Below are 26,354 nucleotides of genomic sequence, written 5' to 3'. Positions count from 1 at the left end.
TTGTCTGTTATTACAGATGGTTTGATAGTATTTATGCATTTTGAACTTAAATCACAGCAGTGTAAATCTTTGAAGGATGTAAGCTGTCAAACATACACAACTGTTAGCCAATCATAGCTGTGGGTGTTTACTTCTGAGTCTACAATCCACCACACCTATTCAAACAGAGCCTTGTGATGAGGGGGTCAAAACAGGACAGAAAATAGCCAAGTACTTCTACATTATGATTTTTATTTATTTATTTTTTTATGTAAAAACTTCATAACATTGTAAGCGGACCTCAGAGAGCAGTATCAAATAATTTAAAAAGGCAGGACATGACCTCTTTAAAGTCTGCAGTCTGACTTTAACAGTCACTTCAAACCATTTTGTGAATCTGTCACAAGATAATGCAGGCTGAAGGATGGGGCAGTAAAAAACTACCTGGCAGGAAACCCATAAGTGAATGGTGTTAATCAACATGCAAAAAGAGAGGGTAAAAAAGGTAATGAATAATTAAACAATGACAATGTTTTTGGCACATACAACCCTAAAGAGAAAGCATGCCTGAAGAACAAATCAGCTTTTGGCAAGTGAATCACAGTGCTACATCTAGACTCGTGCATCAAATATTCCTGAAATCCATATCAAATCCATACAAAGCCTACCTCTGTCTCATATGTCAAACAATTCACCTGAGAACTCTGTCAGTCAACATGGCAGAAAGGCCAGTGTGAGTAACTATGACTTACTTTCTGCTATTTGTGCCAACAGCAAACAATCAGACTAATCTCTTTCATGGTTCATTTTACCCTGTTTGGGCACACGATAACAATTATGGTCCCATTAAACCTTCCCACTGAAATTTATCCCAGCCTTTCCAGGGATCTATCACAAATGAGGTATTAATGTTTAATGTTAGTATTAAGATGTAAGTGCTGTGCCTAAAATCCCAGACTTTAATCCAGAAACAATGAATGATTCTGGATTATGGCAGTTCTGATTCTTTCATGTGCATATAAAAAATTATAATTCAAATTATGTATAATAAAACTCCAGATGTTCCTGTGTATATACATACATTTACAATAATTTTACAGATTTTTTTAACTGAACTTATCTTTACAGATTGTTAAATTTACAAGACTACAGTTGTTAAATTGTCAGAATTGCCCAATCGTGTCTGACAACATCAGCAAGTACATTCATGCCAGCAGCAAATGTCTGTTCAAAATAAACGTGAGTAAAGACCATTTTATACACAAATGTATAATGTTAACAGTGTCATTTTGAAAAGTAAGTAAATAATCGTCTGCAATTTGATACATAAGGGTTTGCTATCATACCATTCCTCTCTATTAAGCCCTTTAAAGAGAAGCTCCTTCCATACTACATTCAGACACTTTCTCTAAATCTTCCATCACTAAGTCTTGCTCGTTGACGTGGTTCATCCTCCTCGAACTGTTGTTCTCCAGGCTGTTAAGAGAGATGGGCTCTGTGGAGGGTTGCAGGTTCACCGGTTGCACAGAATTGCCCTGCACCCTATGAGAATAGGTCCGATGCTGACCGCCAACAGGACACATGCCAAACTTAAACACGGCCTGAAATCCACGCCGAAAGTTCTCATTGAAGAACCCGTAGATTATCGGGTTGACGCTGCTGTTGAAGAAGGCTAGCCAGTGGGCAAAAGGGTAAATGTAGATGTTAATAAGCCTGTACTGATGTTCGGTAAGTTTAACATAGTCTGTTAGCATCATTAGTGTCCACAGAGGCAACCAGGACAAGATGAAGAGCAAAGCCACGATGAGGAGCATTTTGATCACTCTTTGTTTTTTCTTCGACACAGAGTGGCGGTTATCATGGCCAGATTTGGCCCCTGCTGGCATGGCTGTTTTAAACAGAGTAATCCCAATCCTTGCATACATGATTACTATGAGAGACAGAGGAGCCAAGTAAATGTTGGCAAACAGGACGGTGGTGTAGATCTTCCTCATCTCTTGGTTAGGCCAGTTTTCCCTGCACCAGTAGAATGGGCTCGTTCGGTTGCCATCTCCCAGGAACACGCGAATGGTTTGCTCTTTAGTCACCTGAAGCATGACGCCAGAGGGGCACATGATGGACACTGCCAGGACCCAGATTATCACAATAATGAAAGTGGCTGTTGATATTGTCAGCTTTTGTTTGAAGGGATACACGATACATCTGAATCTGCAAAAGACAACCGACAAAAAGTTTAAACATTTAACAGCTCTTTAGAGAAACAGCTGTGTCAGATATGTAACAAACATGAGGTACCTTTGTAGTGATTTTGAAGTGTTTTATATATATAAAAAAAGTGTTCCTCTTCAGGAACTCGAGCTGCGTCGAGAACGTTTGGGGAACGCGTCCAGTGTGACGTCTCTGAATAATGTGTATAATCAGTCCAAAGGAAGGGCGAAACGTCATAGACGGGTGATGTCAGAGACCAGGAAGCATAAAGCATGAGCGGCAAAGCCGGAAATCAGCCTTTGTGTCTTCAGCAAGCGATCTGTGTGTGTGTGTCAGTCACTATCTGTTTGTGAGTCTTATTTAGTATCGTTTGTCCACTGATAAACTCCATTGTCAAAGCTTCAATCAAGAGAAGTTTTGGGCGAGAGCAGGCAGCGTTCAGGCTGTGTGTTTTCCCTGCCAAAAAAAAAAAAAAAAAAGGTAGGGACACACGCAGCTCGTGTGTTGTCTGCTTGAGAGTGAAGCGTGCAGTGTCAGCTCTCGAGGGAGTTGACGGCTGCGATGCGAGCCTTTGCGTCACTCTCAGAAGGCTCTCATTGAGGAGAGAGCTTTCACTGGCATTTCTCGCGGTGCCAGCCCCGCTTTTGTCGAGGAAAAAACGGAGCGGTGGTTGTGCTCGCGGGATTCGCTTTCGGATCTGCTGGAAGGAATGTAAAACTTTTCAAGTCCCTATCATCTTTCTTAGCCACCAGATCCGGCGCCCGCTCTCGGGGGTTCGGAAGCCCGCGTTTGCGGTACTTTCTCCCCGATGAGAGGGCGCGACGCACTGCCTGTCTTTCTCAGAGGAGATTGATATGGAAAGGCGTCGATGAGCTCGCCAGTTGTTCAAGCACCAGTCACACAAGCACCAGTTACACACCCATATTATGCCTAATATTATAATAAGCAGCATTAATGAAGAGTGGAGCTCGCGCAGTCGGCTCTCAGGGGGCTGATTGTGCTTTTCTCGCTGTTAAGCGCTCCGCTCTCGCCGGGCACGCTCCGAGGAGTGTGTCCGTTCATGCGATCTTGCGGTCGCAGTCGCGCTGGGGCTGATGCACGGCGGCGACCACGATAGCGGGAATCGCACATGATCTGGTGAACGGGTTGGAGACGGCTCGTCCTATCTCCACCCGTGTTTACTAGATCTAGAGCTCGTTCTCGAAGGTTTGAAAACCCGTGCTGTGGTTTCTTCGTCCTCTGAGGCAGAGCTCGCTGCAGCATTCGTCTTTCTCTGAGGAGATTGATGCTGTCTGTGTGACTGAGTAGCATATATATATATATATAAAAAAAATAGAACATGCACGCTGCCGAGGCAACGCGTGTATTACATTGTTTCTTATGTGAGAACACGTGTGTACCGCTCTTCCTCTGAGGAGGTTGAGGCGGTCAGGGGCTGCTGGGCGGAGCAGTCCCAACCATGTTCCATCCCCTCGTGCCGGGGGTGTCACTTTTTTACTCCGCAGATGCTAGAGTCAGAGTGGCGCTCCCAGGCCGAAGGCTTCTAGTGGAAAGCAGATCTACGGACCGTTGTTTTCCCTGGATAGCCTTCATCATAACGTCCTGACGCGTAAGGGCACGTTTTGAGGGCCAGCTCCCTCTGGGGAAGAGTGGTGTACACCGCATTACACGGTTCCCGTCTCTCCTCAGTGCCCTCAGGAGATTGATCTGCCAACCCTGCCGGTGTTCCAGGGCGCAGCGGTCTCCAGCGAGCGCTACTCTTAGTTACCGCCCGGAAACGTAGCGGTGCTGAGAGGCTCGCTACCTCTACGGAGGTCTCTAGAGCAGCTAGTATGGTCGTCCCCTGCTGGTCCGCCGCTTCAGGACACCGAGCTAGTAACTTTAGGCACACCAGAGGCCAGTCTCGCGAGACTGGTTCCCTTAGGAGGTCACATGGTAGTGTGGGAGCCCCTGCCAAGTGTACTTCACAGGGTCCTGCCCCGAGCAGGCTCTGTTCTAGTCTTCCTAGCAGACGACGTGGGTCTGAGGCATGTTGTTTTTAGGAGACTTCAGCTACGAGAGTCCTGATGCTGCAGCTCAGGACCTCGGAGGGCAGGCCCCTCTGGGGAAGAGCGGTATACACCGCATTACATGGTGCCCGTCTCTCCTCAGTGCCCTCAGGAGATCGATCTGCCAACCCTGCCAGTGTTCCAGGGCGCAGCGGTCTCCAGCGAGCGTTTCTCTCAGTTACCGCCCAGAAACGTAGCGGTGCTAAGAGGCTCATGACCTCCTGGGAGGTTTCCAGAGCAGCTAGTTTGGCTGTCTCAGTGGGTCCTGCACACTGTAGTGAGAGGCCACAGAATCCAGTCCAGTACGTATGTAACCCTGGTTCCTCGAAGGAAGGAGACGCTGCGTCACAGTGCCACACTTCCGGCATCTCTGGCTGGCGCTTGCTTCATCCTTTGAGGCTGATTTCCGGCTTTGCCGCTCATGCTTTATGCTTCCTGGTCTCTGAGGTCACCCGCCTATGACGTCTCGCCCTTCCTTTGGACTGATTATACACATTATTCAGAGACGTCACGCTGGACGCGTTCCCCAAACGTTCTCGACGCAGTGTCTCGTTCCTTCGAGGAACCAGGGTTACATACGTAACCTTAGACGTTTCCTCACAATGTTTCATCTTATCATGCAGTCACACTAAACGCTAATGACTGAGGGCTTTTCAGTGTTCTTCATTAAAGTACATCTGGAATGAAGAGGGACAGCATATCAAAAGATTCCCTGTTCTGTCAACTCAACATTAGTACTTTTTTTTTATCTGAAAAAAGGTTTCTAGAGCCCAGTTTGTTTGTTTTACTCTACATCGTTAGTATGATTGCCTACAATAACCCATTTATAGTTGTCTCAGCCCCAATATTAAGTATCATTATGGAAGCCAGTTTCTGAATACAGTGTTTTCATACCTGCGGTTCAGACTTTTTCTCAGAATTGAGTTTACATCTCACAATTTTGACCTTATTTGTGATACAGACAGATCCTTTCATCAATCAAACGAAGTGGCCTTTAAAGTAAAATAAACTCAAAATTAACAGAGAAAAGTCAGAACTGTGAGATGTAAAGATGTAATTGTTTTCTTTTAAAAGAAAATCTGTGGTGGAAACAGGCACCCTGAACAGTATATTTGCTTAACCTGTAGTCTTAATAGTCCTCAAGTACAACTGATGTAATCACAACAAATAAATAAATAAATGAATAAATAAATTAAAAAAAGAGCTTAAAGCCGTTTCAAACAAAGGATAAATACTAATGTGATGCTTTGAAGAGGAGAACCTCTTCATTGAAAACTGCACTATAAAAATGTGCTTGCATTAAATAAACAGATCTATTGTTGCAAAACCAAAAGATCAATATATATAATGTAGTAGAGTAATTGATGTGGAAGCTTTATGTACAAAAGCTTAAACCACACTTGAAAGTGACTTGAAAATTTACAGCAATCTTCGTGGTGCACACAGGCTTTATGCAACTTGTGATTGTACTGCACGGTTATTATTTGCAAAATAGACAACAAATTAAAAATATATATTTGAAATGAAAAGTCTAATGCCCTCTGTGTACCCTTGTATATTTCCAACCTATCTAAATAAATGCTAGATAATATACAAATCAAATGACACTGCAAAAAAAAGTAAGCACATAGTATTAACTTTTCAACACCTCTAGCAATATGTGGGAATACTTTCAATGAATACCTTATGTGCAGCATATAATACATCCCCCTTCACAAACCTGTTGCATTCACATACATTTTATATGCCATTCAGAATGTATTTGTGCAAGCTGTTTCTGAAAGCGCTACCTATTGTTAGCATTGTTAGTGGACACTTTCTTTCTCTAAACAGTATACTGAACTGTACTTGTAGGGTTGAAATGGTCAAAGACTTCTGCTTTGTTGTCCCAAAACTATCTTCAGTAACAAAAAGACCATTAAGAATTCCTGAAGGCACAGAAGTGCTGATTGTGATCAAGGCCTGTAGGCCAACATTGATAAATGTCAGGCCACCTTTTACATGGTGGGGAAAGCTGTAATTTGCTGATTGGTCAGTTTGGACGTCTTGTATTTGGTTTTTAGTCACATGGTAAAGGAAGGGATAAAAGAAGATTGTAACTGTTGTTCTGTCTCTTTTCTTGGCTGGCAATCTCTCTTTTTTTGATGGGACCCTCTTCTGGGTCCCAATCTCTCTTTCTCACTCTCTCTCTCTCTCTTAGGTAACATTTTGTATGTTAGGTATATTAAACTACGGAAGTTCTAAGCGGCCATGCATTATAATTTTTTCTCTTTTTTGTTTTCTCATTATAACGACTTAATTTTCTCGTTATATCGACATAACGAAAGTCGTTTTCTCGTTATAACGCCTTATTTTTCTCGTTATCTCGACATAACGAAAGTTTGTTTTCTCGTTATAACGACATGACAGTTTTACTGTTGCTATAGTAACGAACTCAACTTTGACAGGCATCTGATGGACAAACATGCAGGCGCTCTTACTGTAGCATATATTTCAGCAAATTTTGCTTCGCCTAGGTAATAACGTCTACAATACTGTACATAAATAAAGGCTGATCAATCACTGTTGATTTTTCCAGAGACAGTACACCAAACGTTTTGTTTTTGTAATTAACATGTTTAAATGGCAACACCGCGAACACAGACGGAGTGCCTTCAGAAGGATGCAGAACTATTCTAAGATCTTGAGCTGCTTGGATTAAACTCACTTTTAATTTTCCATTTATTTGAAATAAAATTATATATAATTTGTAATTTTTATTAGTCATTATATGCTGTGGCAGATATCATGTGCGTTACAAGCTTCTGTTTGAAAAGATCGTTCATGTGCAGTGTATGTGTGTGTGTGCAGAAAAAAAACGATTACAACATTATAGAACAAAACTGAATTAAATTAGCCTATGCATTTTACTACATCACATTTCTCATCAATATGGTTAACAATAAAGATTAATAAGGAAAAAAAGCACATCACAAATAGCCTACATCGTTAAATCCTGTCCTACTGTAGATACAAAGAACATTTCCGCTTATTAACTACCTAATCTTGTGCCTAAAAGAAGCACAAATAAAGTTATAGGTGCAAACAGAATACAGTGACATCAACCTTGGTTTTGATAAGCAGTTATTTATGACCCAGAACGCGTTGGTGAAACTAATGCATCTAGCAAGAACTTAATACACAAAATAATCATGTTGATTAAAGCATTTAACATTTATGAATTAAATGTCAATAATGAACAAGACTGCACAAACTATAGAGATCACGAGGAAGGTCCGCGTACAGTAAAGTGGACAGTGTACAACAGCCCATCAGTTATACTCAGGTCTATAGTGCCACCTGCTGGCGCAGTTTTGTAACTTAGAGAAAATTAAGTCGTTATAACGAGAAAACGACTTTCGTTATGTCGAGATAAAGAGAAAATTAAGTCATTATAATGAGAAAACGACTTTCGTTATGTCGAGATAACGAGAAAATGAAGTCGTTATAACGAGAAAGAAATTTATAAAGCATGGCCGCTTAGAATTCCGTATTAAACTGTGTTTTAACATCCTTCATCTATTCAACCAATTCAAATGTAACCATAATGAAATACTATTATTAAGCCATATCAGTTATAAATTATGTTCTAACTAGTAATGTAATAACTAGTTCTAATGCAAATTGGCCTTGAATTTTCATATAAAACAAAACTTTTTGAGGGTTCCTGATGATTTACAGTTAATTTTACATTTCATAGGAATGGTCAGAATACTAAAAAAGTTGAAAATGAGACCATGTCATGAGTTCGGACTCGGCGTTCCTCCCTCTCACCACCAGAGGGCGCCACTTTCCCATCTCCGGACTCATTCAACATAACACTACACACCTGGTTCACTCTGTACACTTTTGCATCCACTCACTCACGTACTTACACACACAGCTGTTCCCCATTTGTTCTCTAGCATATATTCTCCACTCTCACACCACTCTGTCTGGCTGCCTTACTTGTTATTTGTGAATCATGTATGTGGATTGCCAGTCTTGTATCCCGAGGTGTATGTGTGTTATCCTGTGGAGCTGGAACCATTCCTGCATTTGTTTTGTTTTTGCCCTGTTGGCATTTTTGTTCCAGTTAATTAAAAGATTATTTCTTCCCTGCATTTGGACCCAGACCCTGTTCTTTCCTCGGCGCTGTCTCTACTGCGCCGTGACAAAATGCAGCCAGCAAACATGGGTCCAGCATGGAGGATCCTCGATGTCCGCTAGGGAGCTCAGAGAATCAAGGATTATGCTTGGGATTTCGTGGGGGCAGCCCTTCAAGTCCCTCATGCCATTCTGGCACCCCGATGAGACGCTGGAGAGTTACATCGACCTGGCTCTCCAGTTGAGTGGCTCAGTCGTCAGGTTGGGGGTGCCTGCCCAGGAGTTTCCCTGAGAGGAGGCGGGGCTTGCTTCCAGCCTTCACATAGCGGCGGGTGCTGCGGACGAGTCCCCCGAGGAGGCGGAGTCGGGTGCAGCTGTCGAGTCCCCTGAGGAGGCTGCGGGTGCCACGGACGAGTCCCCCGAGGCGGCTGCGGGTGCCGCGGATGAGCCCCCCGAGGCGGCTGCGGGTGCTGCGGACGAGTTCCCCAAGGAGGCTGCGGGTGCCGCGGACGAGTCCCCCGAGGCGGCGGCAGGTGCCACCCACGAGTCCCCCGAGGAGGCGGCGGGTGCCGCTCACGGTCCGCATAGGCGGCGGTGGGTGCTCGGGAAGCACCAGCGACGAAGGTGTCCGATCACAATCCCAGTTCTGCCCTGGGTTCTCCACCCCCCAAGTTCTGCCTCAGTCCCCAGGTCCCCCTCCAGTACACAGATCTGGACCCCCAGCACCCCCCACATGGCCTCTCCCCTGGGTTGGGGGCCGCTGGAACGTCTGGAATCCGTTCCTTAGGGGAGGGGTCCTGTCATGAGTCTGGACCCGGCATTCCTCCCTCTCACCACCAGAGGGCTCCACTTCCCCATCTCCCGGACTCATTCACCGTAACACTACACACCTGATTCACTCTGTACACCTGTTGCATCCACTCACTCACGTACTTACACACACAGCTGTTCCCCTTTTGTTCTCTAGCATATATTCTTCACTCTCACACCACTCTGTCTGGCTGCATTAATTTTTATTTGTGAATCATGTATGTGGATTGCCAGTCTTGTATCCCGAGGTGTATGTGTGTTATCCTGTGGAGGTGGAACCATTCCTGCATTTGTTTTGTTTTTGCCCTGTTGGCATTTTTGTTCCAGTTAATTAAAAGATTATTTCTTCCCCGCGCCGTGACAGACCAGACTATAATGGTTGCCTTATGACTGATTATATACACCAGTTAGTAATTGTAACAATAAAACCTTCATAATCATCGGGAAGAAGGAGAAGTTTAATAATCAAAATAAACACAAAACACCACGGCAGCCCCTCACGGACGACTGCTAACACCAGAGCCAGACAGTAACGGAGTACATTCACTTGAGTACAGTACTTAAGTACAATTTTGAGGGATCTGTACTTTACTAGAGTATCATTTTTGGGGAGTACTCATGACTTTACTCAAGTACATTTGAGAGGCAAATATTGTACTCTTTAATCCGCTACATTTCTATCCATAACCGTAAGTATCCTTTACTTCTTCGGCCCCATCGACACGGAGACGGAATTTACCCCAGTCCGATCTTTTTTTCCCCTCGTCTCAAGAGATATCCGCGTCTACAAAAACCACAAAACGATGTAGTATACATGCCAGACCAGCGTGTGGCGCTGTAATTCTGCCACACAGATAGACTTAAAACGGAGAAGAAGACATGGACTTGCTCATAAACCTTACGCGTGGTACACAAACGAACATGGAACTAGGGCTGAAACGATTCCTTGAGTAACTCGATTACAAAAAATTATCGAGGCAAATTCCTCTGCCTCGAAGCCTCTTTTAATTTATTTTAAAGCTCATGTCAGGTACTTTCGCAATGATTTTTTTAATGTGACAACACGTTTACTTCACCCACAAAGCGGAAGGAGACACAAGGAGTCAGCAGTGTTCCCTCTCGAGGCGGTAACTCAACATTACGTCAGCTAAGACGTATGTAGGAACTCCTCCCTTCTCCACTTTCGCTGAAATCTTATTGGCTAACGTCAGCTGGGGACAGCTGGCCAATTGACGCGAAGCATGCAAATACTGACAGGTCAGCGGGCAGTATAAAATGCATGGGCGCGAAAATTACGTCAGAATCTCTTTCTTCACGCTAGAAGTCTTATCTAAGTCATCGTGGAAGTTGCAATAGAGGACTACTCACCCTGTTTTTCCTCTCAGCATCCGATGGCTGCTACTGCTAGATTTGGACCTTCACCAGTTTTGTGTGACCTGCCGGGGAGCCTCACACGGACCAAACGTGCGCCCACTGTGCCGAGCTGCCAGTGCGCGCCCTCAGAGTCAGAGTGGCTCGGACAACAGTGGGAATGAGGCCCACTGCCGCCAGCGAGCCGCTGGGGGGCCCTCCCCTGCCCGAAGACGAGTTTGACGTCGGCTTGGTGGACGATAGCTTCCGCCCCGCAAACTTCGTCCTCTTCGGAGCTGGCAAGGAAAACAACTCCATATCGCTTTCGACATCGGAAAAGGTTTGGGCGTCTCAGTGGGACCGCCCCGACCAAGAGGGCCCTGCAGACCTCCAGGAAGAGCTCGTCAGGGTCTTCGGAAAGGCCGTCACGGAGCTGGGTCTCGCTTGCAACGCACCTAACGAGCCTGTGAAAGGTAGCTGGACTCGTGGCTCCTCCAGTCGAGCTGCTGCCAGACAGCATTGAGGCATGCAAGAGCTCGTGGTAATGTCGTGGGCTGCACCCCAATCGGCACGCACCCACTCTGCCACGCAGGCCATGTTCACACATGTGGATGGGGTGGAAACCCTCCCCCCGTCGAGGAGACTGTTACCGCGCACCTGTGCCCGTCTCCCTCTGCATTGGGTTCGGACCACAGCCTGCCTTCCAAGCCATGCGGTTCATGGCCCATAGACGGACAAAGCCTATACTTCTGAGGGAAGGCAGCTTCTGCTCTTCATGCCAGGGCAATACTCAAGGTGTTTCAGGCAGACGGCGGTACAGTCCCCGCCTCCAAGCGCCATGTTCAAATGCATCATGTCCCCCATGTCCCACGGGACGATTGCTATGTGTGTTTAAATGCTGTTTGTGTGAGTTCCACAATAGAAGCATGTACACAATCAACAAAAGAGCTTTTTCTTTCTCTTACACTCAACACTGTGTCACTACAGGTATATGTGTTTAAATGCTGTTTGTGTGAGTAAAATTTTACAATAGAAGCATTTATCCAAATTCTTGCACCCAACACTGTGTCACTCGCCCTGTCTCAAACAGCGCAGAGCCACAACCCATGATTATAATGGCCTCTCGAGGGCGCAAGAGTGCCACACCATTATATAGCCGACGCGAACCGCCCTCCCGCCAGTGCTTCTAGCCTCGCGGGGGCGGGGCCCTAGTCAAAACAAGCCATCAGTGGCTGTAGACCTAACGCGTCCGCGGTGTCATTTCATGGACATTAGGAGGGCTATCCCGGGCGTTTCACCGTGGATACTGGGAATAATTCACGACGGATATTCTCTCCAATTCAAACGCAGACCTCCCCGCTTCAATGGCGTGGTCCCGTCACTGACATTGGTGGGCATAATTCTTTAAATAGCCTATATGTCAACAAGGCTGGCTATCTACATTTAATGTAAATAACACTTGAAACTGCACCGTGACATGGTCTGATATATAATTTAGTGCACCATAGAAACTTCAAGGGTTCAAAAAATATATTGGATATCGAAATTTGGATTTAAAATTCAAATTTCAAGATAATTAGAACTTAAATTCCTTGGCTCATTCAACACATACAGCACTTAAAAAGAAAAAGCATCGTTTTTATTAAAGAGGAGCTCACAAGTCAAAAGTAGCAAAAACTTTGACACATTTGTTTGCAAGCATAGGACCATTTCCGTTGTGTTTTGGAGATTTCGCTGTGTAATGCACTACTGGGCACATACACATAGAGACATTTTATAGCAAATACATCCCTGTAGTGTACTATGAAGTTGTTATAATTCCTTAATGTCTATGAATAGATATCCACACTATACTGATAGCCATAACAAAATACAAGTTACAGATACCTCCTATGCTGTAGTGATGGAATTGCACATACAGAAAACCTATGAGAGCGAAAGTGAGCATAAAAAACTTGACTTCAGCTGACTACTTAACAAGTCATTCAGCGTGATTTCATGTGTAAAAATGTAAGTAGAGATCAGGGTTAGTATAACACTCTGATTCACCATCTGGTAGTATTAAGCAGGAGCAGATGCACTACAAGGATATATAACACACACACCCAATCTAACAGTGTTTGTTTTCATCTCACTGCTTCCCCCAAAGGCCCCATGCCGTGGTGATATACGATAACATCAGGTGGGTATGGAAGTCCAACTGTCTAAGAGCAGGGGCTGGATTCATAAAACATTCTTAAGAATACATTTCTTCTTAATTGCCGTTTTCTTCTAATTTTTTAACTTCAGAAAAAAGTTATGAATATCATGTATTACCAAAAATGTATCTTAAGAATATTCTTATCTTTTTGCTCAAGATTGTTCTTAAGAAAAACCTAAGAAGAATTAAAATTCTTGAAAAGAATTTTCTTAAAAATCATAATAAATAAATTTTTAAATTTAGGACAGCCCTAGACTTGTCTTAAATCCTAAACAGTAAGAATCATTTAATTAATTTATTGGGTTATTTCAAATTAATTGTTATATATAAGCATTACAACAACAGCTACATATAATACATTGTATGGCTGTGCACAAGTTTTCTGAAGTGACAGCGATGACTGTTAATTTAAACATGATTGGTCATGATTAGCCTATGTGTAGTCTCAGCCTCAGACTTCACACTCATGGACTGTTGGCTAAACGTCTGATGCATATGGGACACAAAAGTGGAAACACTTCAGGAATGTTGAAAGTCGTTATCGGATTGGTTGAATTCTACACGATTTTCGTGAGACGTGTGTTGCGCGTTCTTTAAGGGTCCACATGGAAACAAAGATATCGTGGTGCCAAACCCCCTCACGAAAATAGTAAGCAGTCGTGTTTACAACTGTGACGAGAAGTGCTAATCAGGATCAACTAAATGCTGGATTTTCAAAAGTATGTGAAATATTTAAAGTTCGCAGCATAGAATCTTTCAAATACGTCCAAAAGTTTTACACACCAGTCTGTTATTGTGGTGACATTTCCACACCACGAAATGTGACGATGAACAAAACGAACTGTGATTGGTTGTTTGCCATGTCGGTCAAACGGCCTCATGGGCAGGCCTTGGCCAATGAAAGCTGCCATAAAGGTAGGTCTGGCTACATGTGATGCCACTTTTTGCTGACATAAAAACTCAGTAGCAACTCTAAAAAGAGTCAGATAGGGAGCTTTAATTGGGCACTTTTAATATAATCTTATAAATAAGACATAATCTTTGGCAGTATTCGGTGCATATGAACACACAGGACACATTTGCTGTAGTGACGTGACATGACATACAGCCTAGTATGGCCACCCATACTCAGAATTCGTGCTCTGCATTTAACCCATCCACACACACCTGGAGCAGTGGGCAGCCATTTATGCTGCGGTACCAGGGAGCAGTTGGGGGTTAAGTGCCTTCAGTGTCTTAACTCCTTCACAATTAATTTTAAAATCAGTTGGCCTTGTTCATGAAATACAAGCTGCATTTCTGTGCAGAAGTGAACTATTACAATATAATTAAAATTATTTCATTAATAACATAACTTAGTCATTAATGTCTTTTAAATGTGGCCAAATGTTTTCTAGTTTAAAACACAACAAAATCCTTTAAATAAGAGGTTCTCAAACAGGGGGGTTTGCAAACTTCTAACGGGACAAAATAATTAATTAAAAATGTTTAAATGAATACATTTGTCACGCTTAGCCTGTGCTGGGGACGAGGAGAAGAAGGAGTGCTGAGACAAAGGAAAATTATCATCAATGGTCTTTATTCATTAACACAGGTAGGAACACACACGTAGGAAAAGGATTCACTAACATTCAATACCAGACAGAGAACTAAGAACAGGAAAACTTCAAAAACACATGACTAGAGGAGGGACACAATAGCCGCTTTTCCACTGTTGGGCCAGTGCGAGCCAGGGCTTAAAACAGGCCGGTGCGGGGCTAATAGCCTCGGACCTGTAGCACCGAGGCCAAAATAGCACTGCGTTTCTACCGTCGGGCCAGAAGCTCCGCTGTGCTTCACTAAAACCCATCCTTTACACGCCTCTTGGGAACAACCTCATACAACCCCATCATTTCACCAACAAAGAGAAGTTATCAGAAAACTAATAAGAAATGAATCATTGGAAATAGCGCAATCACAAAACGAACACGATAAAAGCGGCCATTTGTTTGCATGCTTTGTTAAATATTTAAATCCAAAAGCATCTATGTTTTACTATAATAATATAATATGATGTATCATAATGAAGTAATTTATCAGGATTGAAAATTTGTCACACAGAAATAAAGCGTTATGAACCTGAGGATCCCTTCCCTCCAGCTTAGTCCAGTGGTATTGAGAGGTCCAGTAGGTGATAGCAATTGGCCCCAATCCAGAACAGAGAGTTAAGCGTGGCGTAGGGTGGGTTTCCATGCCGCAAGGAGAAACAATCAGAAAAACAAAAGAATTTAAAAACAAAAAAAAAACTAATGGGGAGATGGGGCCTGCTTACTTTTCTGTCTTGTTCCGGTTTTCTGTCACGCCTAGCCTATTGTGCTGGAGACGAGGAAACTAAATGTTATTATGGATTATGGACTTGTATTTTGGCCAAAGCAACAGTTTAAGGGTAAATATACTGTATCTGAATGATAAATGTGTTATTACATTGTTTATTACAAGCATGCAGTCATGTGTATTACTTGTGGATTATTTTTATCAGTTGTTTGGACTCTCACTCTGATGGCACCCATTCACTGTAGAGAATCTATTGATGAGCAAGTGATGTAATGCAAACTGTCTACAAAATTTGTTCTGATGAATAAACAAACTCACCAACCCTCTTGAATGGCTTGAGGGTGAATAAAGTTTAAGCAAAGTTTTTATTTTTAGCTAATCTATTCCTCTAATACAGTGGTCGCCAAACCATCGATCTCAATCGACTGGTAGATCTTTATCACTGTCACAAGTACATCCTGAAAATAACTAAAATAGTACAAAGTACAATAGTGCAGTAAAATAAGTAAAAAAATGCATTACATTCCTGTGGTTATATTAATGTATCACTGAAGGCAACTTTCTTGAGAAAAGTTTAGATGGCAATGGCATTTTCTTCTCCGTATAAAGAGCAGCTCTGCTTTGTTTACAGCGGTAACCAAGGAAAGGCTATATTGCGGTTGGTTCATAAGCACTGTTGCCAAAGCCACAATTTTCCTGTGGAATTGGGCTACTTTAACATTGTTGCAGCAGGTTGTTGTTCTTGTCCGCGGGTTGAAGCGACCACAATAATGTGATATTTAGCCCATGGAATACGAATTTTACTGGAAGATCCCTACCAAAAAAACGGGTATTTTACCGCCCGAAAGTGATTTTTACAGGGGAACCCCCCTCGAAAACGCGATTGGACGAGTTTTATTATGAAAATCTGGCAACCCTATTCATAAGCACCACCTGCCTGTGCAGATCATGTTTAAAATGCAGTGGATGCCTATAATTTCAAATGGTTAGATTTTGTTTAGAACGCCAGTTTGTTTGTTATAAAGCAAATAGGCAATAAATAAATTTGCTTAAAAATCAATATCAGTATAACAATCAGCCAATTTGCTATCTTAAAAAAAAAAGAAAGAAAAGAAAATCTGAATTCTGAATCAGCTTTGATCGGTGCAACAATAATTTAAATACTAAGAAAATGTCCCAAATTTAAAGTACAAAGATTTTCTATCAAATCTTCAATAGATAGATCTTGTCTTTCAGAAAAGCCGAGGTCATGGATCTTGGGCCTAAAAAGATTGGTGACCACTGCTTTTATATATACAAAACAATCTAACACTAATCTAAATTTAAAAAAATTAAAACAGAAATACCAGAAATAGCCTTTATATGGTGGGCCTGGAACATTGTGTTAGATAATGAGAGGCCTTCGGGTCACAAAGGCTGGTAACCATTTATTAAAATATTCAAGTGTAAATGGTACTTAACTATTTTTGAAATTGCTATTGCCAGTCATATGGTCTTTTTTCATTAAAGGGGTCATATAATGTTTTTTTAAAGATCATTATTTTGTGTATTTGGTGTAACAGAATATGTTGACATGCCTTAATGTTCAAAAAACACATTATTTTTCAAATAATGTACATTATAGTAGGTCCTCTATGCCCCGCCTCTCTCAAATGCATCGTTTTCTATAAACAAGTGCAGTCTGCTCTGAATGGCCAACTGACCCAGTACATTGTGATTGGCCAAACACAGCAAGCACTTGTCAGAAATGTAACGCCTCTTTCCATAATCACGAGCTTTATCTTTCAAAATAAATGTAAAGACAGTTAATAATGTGCTTAGTTTTACCATCAGTTCAAGCCCCGGAAGGGGAACAGAGTGGTGTGACAGACACAGTGATGAAGCTTGTATGTGTTTGCAGTACACAAGCCATGGATGGTTAAGACAGCTGAGTGACTGTATGTCACACCACTCTCTGTCTCTCTCTCTCTCATGCGCAAAACTGCATTTGAACAGTCAATAGCAAATATTTAAACCAATAACAAAACATACAGTAGCTGACTCAGAAGAGCCAGATTGTCATAGCAAAGTCAGAATTACCTCCTCTCCTAGTTTCAAGAAACGGCTGTCTATAAAATGCACTGTTGTTCTGTTGTAAGTAATCTTAAAGATTCCTATATGCATCTACTTTCGGAAGGCCAAATAAAGTGCTTTTGCATATATATACACAGCATCTCCATGACATAGCTGCTTTAACACTAACTGCAGTTACTGAAACCACGCCTTCTTTCTTTGCGTGAACATTTGGATGGCATTACGCAAATATTTCCACATAGTGATGTAGACATGTGGGGGGTGGCAGAGTAATAGAGTAATTGTTTGATAAAGTTTATCTCTTTGGATTTGAAACTTTAGTCTTTGCAACTTTACAGATCTTCTTTATGCACCAAGAGCTTGTAACACTCCAAAGAGAAAGGAAAATTTGAACTTGCATCGTATGACCCCTTTAATTCCTGAGTTGAGGGATAAGATGGGAAGTCATGGGAAGTCGTGGCCTAATGGTTAGAGAGTCGGACTCCCAATCGAAAGGTTGTGAGTTCGAGTCCCGGGCTGGCAGGAATTGTGGGTGGGGGGAGTGCATGTACAGTGCTCTCTCCACCCTCAATACCACGACTTAGGTGCCCTTGAGCAAGGCATCGAACCCCCAACTGTTCCCCGGGTGCCGCAGCATAAATGGCTGCCCACTGCTCCGGGTGTGTGCTCACAGTGTGTGTGTGTGTGTGTGTTCACTGCTCTGTGTGTGTGCATTTCGGATGGGTTAAATGCAGAGCACAAATTCTGAGTATGGGTCACCATACTTGGCTGAATGTCACTTCACTTTCACTTTCAAGATGATAATACGACATTACCTGTCAACAGCTATGGCAACCAAGGTGAAAACGGAGGCTGAGACTGATATGCCCTGGACCATACCACTCATTTTGCAGACCATGCTTCCAAATGGCCAACCTGAGGAGAAGACAGTTGATTCGGGCTAAATTATACAGGCAGATACACATTAATGAGATTACAATAATGTCTGTTAAATTATAGGATGTCCCATGAAATATTACATTTCTTAGCATTTACAATGATGTAGTTCATCATGTTGAATGTCAACTGACATGCATTTTACACTGAATCATCTAACCAGCTGGTGTAATAAAAATTCATGTCCAGTGGATGGTATTTTGCATGTTAAGAAAATTACAATTTATAATGGACTTTTGAGTATTATAATTAACTTTTTCCTGGAACCTATGGTTAATGATCCTGAATGGCAGTTCAGTTTTGCCTTTAAGACTCAATCAAAAATTAGCTGAAGTGTAATCAATGCTAAGTGTAATCTTTGTATATAGTATGTGGATCAGTTGCTATCTCACTTACCATCTGGTGGGATTTAATGTATTTTGCGTATGATTGGAGCAGGTAAACTGGCTTAGGGAAAGGTTTAACAATCTTGCGCTGTTGGGGTGAGGAGTCACTCCCCCATAAACAGGTATATAAGAGGGTGGCATGCATCCACTCATTCAGGTATGTGTGCTTAGGAGCCGAGACTGCATGCCAATCACGAGACACAATGTCTCAGTTCTCTCCTTCATGGAAAGAGGGTTATATTCATAACCAGTGTTTGGGGTAACACATTACAAGTAACGCGAGTTACGTAATCAGATTACTTTTTTCAAGTAACTAGTAAAGTAACGCATTACTTTTTAATTTACAAGAAAATATCTGAGTTACTTTTTCAAAAAAGTAATGCCAGTTGTGCGCTGTGTGAACATGATGTAGTTCTACGTAGACTTAATGTGAATGTGCATTAATTCATCCCACTTGCAAAAAAAAAAAAAAAAAAAACAGATTTAGTATTCATCAAAATGAAATAAAACAGTGAAATACAAACTCAGAATATGACACAAACCTGCAATTAAATATGTTAAATAACACAAATGTATCTAGTCCCATTTTATTAACAAATGTCTTTGCTGCTGACCTTTGATGATCCAGTTAAACCATACTAATAATCAAAATTGACTTTAGATGAACTAACAATTGTGCTTCATTGTTTTTTGTTTGTTTATTGCTGAAGAGGGTTGAACCTTCTTCTTCTGTGTTCTACTGTACAGACACAAATTTACTTTTCCTTCAGCCTGAGGTTTATTCATAAAACTTTTTGGTGTGAAAGGGCTTTTACATTTGCTATAAATATAACTTCTTATATTGAAAACAATCAAGCCCTGCTTATATTTAAAAAGTAACACAAAATTAACGCAAAAGTAACGTAATGCATTACTTTACATAAAAAAGTAACTAAGAAACTTAATAAGTTACTTTTTTAGGGAGTAACGCAATATTGTAATGCATTACTTTTAAAAATAACTTTACCTAAACCTGTTCATAACTGAGACATTCCCCTTCAGTCAGTCACTTTCGATGTTACGTTAATACTGAATTATGGTGTCCCTATTAAAAGTGCCACAACCACTGAGCTATGTCACAAGTTTTGGTGATGCGAATGCTGGCAGGCTCAAGCATGCCAATTAACAACTGGTACCCCACATCGTAACCTATGCAGCATCTCATTACAAGTCTTCCGTACCGGACAGGGACATAAGGAGCAGTACTCACAGCACAGGGTTGAAGCTGCTATTCCTTAACCTTGAGTTCGTTATTGTACCCACAGTGGGAAAGAGTGCTTCGTGCTGTTTCATATTTGATGATGATACAACCACTACAAGTTCACTTAAACTGGGGAAGCAAGCCTAATTTAGAGTGGAGAAGGATGCTATGGAGACCTCATCCTGCCAGAAGGGAGGTAACATGTACACATATGGACTGACTAACAGGGCAGAACTATAGCACCAGCGCCCAGGAAGAGGCCACATTCTGAAAGGAGTGAGTCCTCATTCCTAGAGGGCACAGCTTACCTTGTGGTTGGTACACCAAGGTGATGGTATCTATTAACCACTGGGCCAACATCTGTTTGTAGACAAGCAGACGAAGAGCTGGTCAGAACTTCTAAAGCTCGGAGTGTGGTCAACATAAACACTGCACGAACAAGACATACAGTAGCAGCACAAGTGCTGTGTCTGCCTCCTCCAAGGTCAGTGCTTGCAGGGAACTTTGGGCACACATCCAGGCCAGGGTCTCAGGATAACTTTAGAGTCAGCCAGTCTGAATTCAAGGCATGTTTTGCAAACTGAAAAATCCCTGCAGATCCCCCACCCTCTTGATTGAAGTGAGTGCGTTGGGAGCACTGTTTTAAGAGATAGGATCTTTAGCTCAACAGACTCCAGCGGCACAAAGGGGGCTCTTTGCAGCCCAGAAAGGACCACAGAGATATCTTAAGAGGGGACGAGGTAGGGCCTAGGAAGATTAAACCTCCTTGTGTCTCTCAGGACCATGATCAACAGGATGTGCAGGTGTCACTGCATTGTGATGTGCTGTGATAGCTGCCACATACACTTTCAAGGTGGAGGTGGACAGCCTCCGCTCCACTCTCTCTTGCAGAAAAGAAAGCACAACACCGATCGTGCATCTCTGGGGGTCTTCTTGACGAGAAGCACACCAGTCAGCAAACAGACTGCACTTCAGGGCATAAGCCTGCCTAGTAGGCTTAGGGGGCTCTGGTTGAGTGATAGTAGGTATTACTGCCTGTGACAGACAACTCAAGTCCTCTGCATCCCGTCCATGAGCCAGATGTGGAGGTTTCACAGATTTGGACACAGATGCCTTCCTCAGGGGGGTTCACCAGGGAGGGGCTGTCTCGAGGACCACCAAATCCGAAAACCAGGTGGGCCAAAAGGGCACAACCATCAAGACCTGCTCCTTGTCCTCCCTAAATTGCACAGGATCTGTGCAAGGAGGCTTACTGGAGGAAATGCATATTTACGTAGGCCCTGTAGAAAAGTATGGTTTAGTGTGGAGTAGAACTTACCCAGCTCCTTGAATCCCACAAAAGGCCAGCCAGAGATGCATGAAGAGGTCATGCTTCATTGAAGCGCAACCTCTTGGCCTGTGGTGAAAGGGGAGTGAAGAAGCATAGTGTCACTCACTGCCAGACTGCATTTTCTATGTCCCGGAGACTGGGGAAACTGCTCTTTAATTGAACATTTGTGTACTACTGACTGATAAGCCAGCAGCAGAACAGAAAATAAACTCAACAGAATATTGTCTGCCTGGCCCTCCTTCAGGGGAAGGAGCAATACCATCACAATCTCCTTTGAAAAAGCAGTCCCCTCCATGGGTTGCCCATGTTGGGGCCATTTTGCTATCTGCTTAGAGGGCAGCCCACAGCTGCTTGGTGTCAGAAGTATCATGCCAGAGCAAGATGTGTTTGATGGCCTCAGTCTGCTTCTGGACTGTCAAGAACTGCTGGGTAAATTCCTCGACAATGTCACCGAAGAGGCCAACCTGTGTGATGGGGGTTGAGCCAGAGATGTCATTCCTGGACCACCAAGGTCCGGCCAAGGGACCGCACCATGAATTTAATCAACTGTAGATCGAAGTCAGTCACCTTGCACAGTTCCTGCATCAACCCAGGCTCAGAACTACCCTCCTTTAGTGCTTTGGCCTGGTGGACTTGCACGATGGGATGGCATGCAAGTGGAGGCCACCTGTCCAGCAACACTGTAAGCCTTAGTAGCCAAAGCTGGCATCATCTGCAGGCCTTGGATGGGAGATGTGGGTGATCCCTCCAGAAGTCCAAGGGTGGGAAGCAGCTAATAATGAGGGCATGCACCATTCATGAATGGAGCCTTAGCATGCTTAAAGCCCATACAAATGAAACATCAATCATGTCCATCAGAGGGTGTCAGAGGGTGTCAGGAAACAACCGCATCCAGAAATGCATGGAAGAAGAGACATTTTTAAAAAGACAAATTCGTCCATGTAGCTCTTTTAGGGAAACTGCTATTATTATGCCGAAGCCCCAAGAGGGGATTTGCAGCCATCAGTCATGAAATTGGCAGCAAAGAAAGGTGATTGGAGAAAACAAGTAGCACATATAGCAGCAACTGTTCGGCCCCGAAGTAAAAATCTGAATGAGTGGATGCATGCTGCCCTCAAATATGCATTTATCGATGTAACGTCTAAAGTGACTGACTGAAGAGGAACAGACATTCGATGGACATTTTTAACTGCTCATGAATTCAAAAATTTAGTTTTTGAGGTTTTAGTCCAAGTCTGTTAGCTTTGAGGTCATCTATATGAGGTCAAAACTCTTATCATACTTTTACAAATTATATACTTTGAAAAAATTTATAGTCCAATTTAAAGGGAAACTTCATCAAAAAATGAAAATTACCCTACAGTATGTCATCTGCTGGATGCCACTCTCTCGTGTATGCACATACAACAGTTAGTTGAAGCTAGAGATTAAAGTTTAGAAAGTAAATATTTTTCTTATACAAATGCATACACCCAAATGCCTAGTGTATTGCCCCTGTTAAATAAATAAATAATAATAATAAATAATAATAAATAATAATAATAAGTTGACCAAATTCAGTTTTCGCAGATAGACACATTTAAAATATGTTCCTCGTCTGGAAAAACTGAGCAAAAAAATACATACTTTATATATTTCATAGAGATCAAGTAGCAAACCATGTTCATGGCTGTGAATATAAATAAATAAATAAATAAATAAATATAAAATTAACATGTCCCCCAAACCTCCTCTTCCAATAGAAATTACACCAAGTAATGAAAACTTAGGATCCCTAAGGACCCTTAGGAAGCCGAGGTACAAAAGACACACTTGTGCTTCCTCTGGGCCTTGGATGTCTAATATGAAATGTTTTTAACAACCTTATTTAAACACTTATTTGAATACTGACCTTATTTAATGAGTGCTTTCTCACAGATAATAAATAAATAAATAAATAATGCTGTTTTTACCCATTAACTGTGAAAACTATCTCTTCAAGGGGTTTAATTAATTTCAAACAAGGTCTTTAAAATGACATGTGTTAATTAATTTACAAAACAGTAATTGCACTTTAGTTGTAACAAATAAATGGTTTCTGAATAATTAAACATTTAATAAGAATGCAGAACTTTGGATATAATTAAAATATTTCATTTCATCCTACTAGGACTTATTCACACAAATATTCAAAATCACTTAAATTCACTCAATTCAGTGTCTGATTAATTCCATGGGAAGTGCATAAAATGTTCCTTACATTGAATTACTATCAGTCTACATTTGGGAGAGGCATCTATTACAAAGTAAACAGGTATCTAAAATGCACTGCCTTGAGGTATGACATTATTTTCAACTTCTTAAAAACAACCAACAAGACACATGCTGTAAATAACCATCTCACATAGATATGTTACAGAGAAAACCAGTAATTATTTCAATTTGAGTTGCAATAGCCCATAGTCACTGAAAATAATCATATCCCTACCATGGCTCTAAAAGATAAAAATAAAATAAGAAACTGGCAATGTAAAAATGTAAAATGTAAAAAGATTGGCAATGAAAACCAAACTGATTTTAAGAAGCTGTGATGCAAAATGATTTGTTTCTTACATGCTGTCATCCATACGAATGATCAATCCTAGGCATCTTCCTAACAGTGTGTTACTACAACCGGATAGTAAATACAGTTCTGATATAAACCGAGGTAAAAAGCTACAGTACATTTTGGTATTTCAGTTTTACAGAGCATAGGCAATCGTATGTTTTGGAATCTGTCAATGATTGGAGCCACCAATATACACTACTCCCTACTGAGTGCACCCATTGTTGTGACTCAAATCTGTCTTGTTATAGGCCATTAAAGTTGTGTGAACTCTAATTTTGCCAATGACTTTGTGTCTATGGAAACACACACTTCCTATACCACTCAGCAGAGAGTTCCAATCAAAGACTGGTTCAGACATTATCTGGTTCGGACAGTAACATGAATATACTAATAAATAAAGGATTTGCATGAGTTTGTCAATGTCTGCATCCAGCCATGATCCATCAAGTACAAATAGTTTATCATAAAATTGCTGGATGTACAATGGCATAAATATATATGAGACATACAGTATAAATGTTTATAGTTCTTGTAGACAACACTCTTGACAGTGAGTGAAAAGATAGCAGATGTGTTTTTACATGTATTATCATGTATATGACCTTTGAGATCCTTTCATTTTGTGTTTTATTTTACTGCACATAAAAGTAATATTCAAAAAACTGTAGTGACAGTCGATGAGAGGAGTATACTGTAGGTTGTAATTTATAATTTGGTATTATCAATTAGCTTCTAATTAACTTGTTAAGGTTACATTCATACTCACGAGAGAAATGAGCCATTTGCAAGGATATATCTTGTATAACTAGCAACGGTCTCATAATCAAGATGCCATGCCATTTTGTTTTAGATTAACACTCAGACTATCTATCTCAGTGCCAGCTCAGTTTCAGAACAGCTTATAAACACGTCTGCAAGATATACATGTCAACAGAATTAAAGAAATGCCACAGTCTGTTTGGAATAAACAGACTACTGCATATTAAGACCCCAGATTATCTGTATCTCTTGTTTATAACACCACGCATAATTTATATCAGTCTTGTGGCTATCATTAAATGTGAGTCAAATGTAAGAGCATAGGGCATATTTCAGAAAACTGTCATATAATTGATGGCACCAAAAATATTTTTATAGTCTGGATTGACTCACCATGCTTAGCTTTTCATATTGCTCCTATCTTTAAACCCTGCCATTCTAAAGGTGAACAGCATCCTCTGCTGTCAGATAAAGCATGAACTCAGTGTTGACTTAATTCCAGGCAATTATAGATGCCTTCTCTGGTTGCCACAGCCCTAAGGAGAGCTATGAATGTCAGTTGAAAATTCAAGCATGCAAGAAACTGTGAAAAACAAACCTTAGCTAGGACAAGTAACATTAAAGATGATGTAAATAATTTCATATGGTTCCTGGCATTGAACTGACCTGTAATAATGTTGTCAAGAAGAGTTGTAGGCATGCAGAAAATCCCAACAAGAAGGTCACTGATGGCGAGGTTGAGGATGAAAAGGTTGGTGACGGTGCGCATATTTTTGCTCCGTAACACAATGAAACACACTACTCCATTTCCAACCATGCAGACCAGGAATATGAGCAGGTAGGAAACTATGAATACCGCTGCTACAGATGGCTGATGCAGGTAATATCCAACGTATGTCACATTGTTCTGAGGTAAGAAGAATTCATTGGAGCCATTGACAAAAGTCCAGTTAGCATCATCCACAAGGGTAATGTTCAGGTCCAGTGTTTCATTCATTTCAGATCTGAGGATAATGGAATAGAGTTGAGAGATGGGCTTTATAGCTACTGTTCTGCTCAGTCAATATCAAGCCTTCTCTTTCTCTTATTGTCTTTCCCTATTTTCCTTTCAACCTCTCTCGCTTGCAGCTGCTACTAAACAATTCTGTTTATCTACTTAACTCACCCACTTCCAGATGGGTAGTTATTTGTGCATACTGTATGAAATGATTAATGACAAAAAAAAACTTACTTTTCATTAAGTGGCTTGCGGTTATCTACACTGTGCAATCATGTTTGCATCAAATAAATGCATCTTAGATGACTTTGACTCTGGTTTAACTCTTGTAATCTGGATTATTTTAGTGGCTATGAAGATGTACTGAGTTCATTTGTGATACAAAATTAACTTTTTTTTTTTGGTTAATAAAATTATCACATATGATTGTATCAACAAATAAATACACAACATATTAGATGTTAATATGTATAATAAATACATACAAAAAGATGTAAATATACCTAGAAATATATATAAAGGCTTGTATCAGAAAAATCATAATTCATGTTACATCTCACATAGAATGTAAATTTATCAGTAAAGTATGTTTAGATATTAAATCGCGTAACTGCGGCTAGAGGTAGTCTATTCATAATATAATGCCTCCACTGCTATTATGTACTGTATCGCAGTCATTTGTGCCACACCATTAACCCTTTTTTAATATCTTAACAAATAAAACACAGAGTACCTCTTGTAGCCAAACATACAATTGTACAATAATACAATCTTTCTTACCTTTTTTTAAAACCCAATTTCCCAGTAGTAGCCTATTACCTGTTCCCAGGTAAAAAAAAACTAACACCTCCTTGTTCGCCTGCTCCTCCACGGACAGGCATAAGGAGTCTTTCGACTGCTTAAATGTCCAACTAAATTATTGTTTACAAATGATTTCCATTTCTTCTTAACGCGAACTCCGGCATACTGCGTGTCATAATTTATAGTTTCAATTAGTTTCCCGTGCGAGGCGA

General features: G+C 41.4%; 1 protein-coding gene across 1 annotated transcript; it reads right to left on the bottom strand.

Annotated features, from left to right (window-relative positions):
• Positions 1–236: 236 nt before the first annotated feature.
• LOC132139336 (neuropeptide FF receptor 2-like) lies at positions 237–26,350 on the bottom strand. The gene is made up of 4 exons (XM_059547748.1): positions 26,122–26,350; positions 25,011–25,348; positions 17,922–18,021; positions 237–2,187 (listed from the first exon to the last, which is right to left on the bottom strand). The coding sequence occupies exons 2-4, from the start codon at positions 25,339–25,341 to the stop codon at positions 1,347–1,349; spliced, it is 1,272 nt and encodes a 423-aa protein (XP_059403731.1). The 5' UTR covers positions 25,342–25,348; positions 26,122–26,350; the 3' UTR covers positions 237–1,346.
• Positions 26,351–26,354: the final 4 nt, after the last annotated feature.

The sequence above is a fragment of the Carassius carassius genome, chromosome 4, assembly GCF_963082965.1.
Source record: "Carassius carassius chromosome 4, fCarCar2.1, whole genome shotgun sequence".
Classification (NCBI taxonomy): Eukaryota; Metazoa; Chordata; class Actinopteri; order Cypriniformes; family Cyprinidae; genus Carassius; species Carassius carassius.
This window is presented reverse-complemented; position numbering and strand designations above follow the sequence as displayed.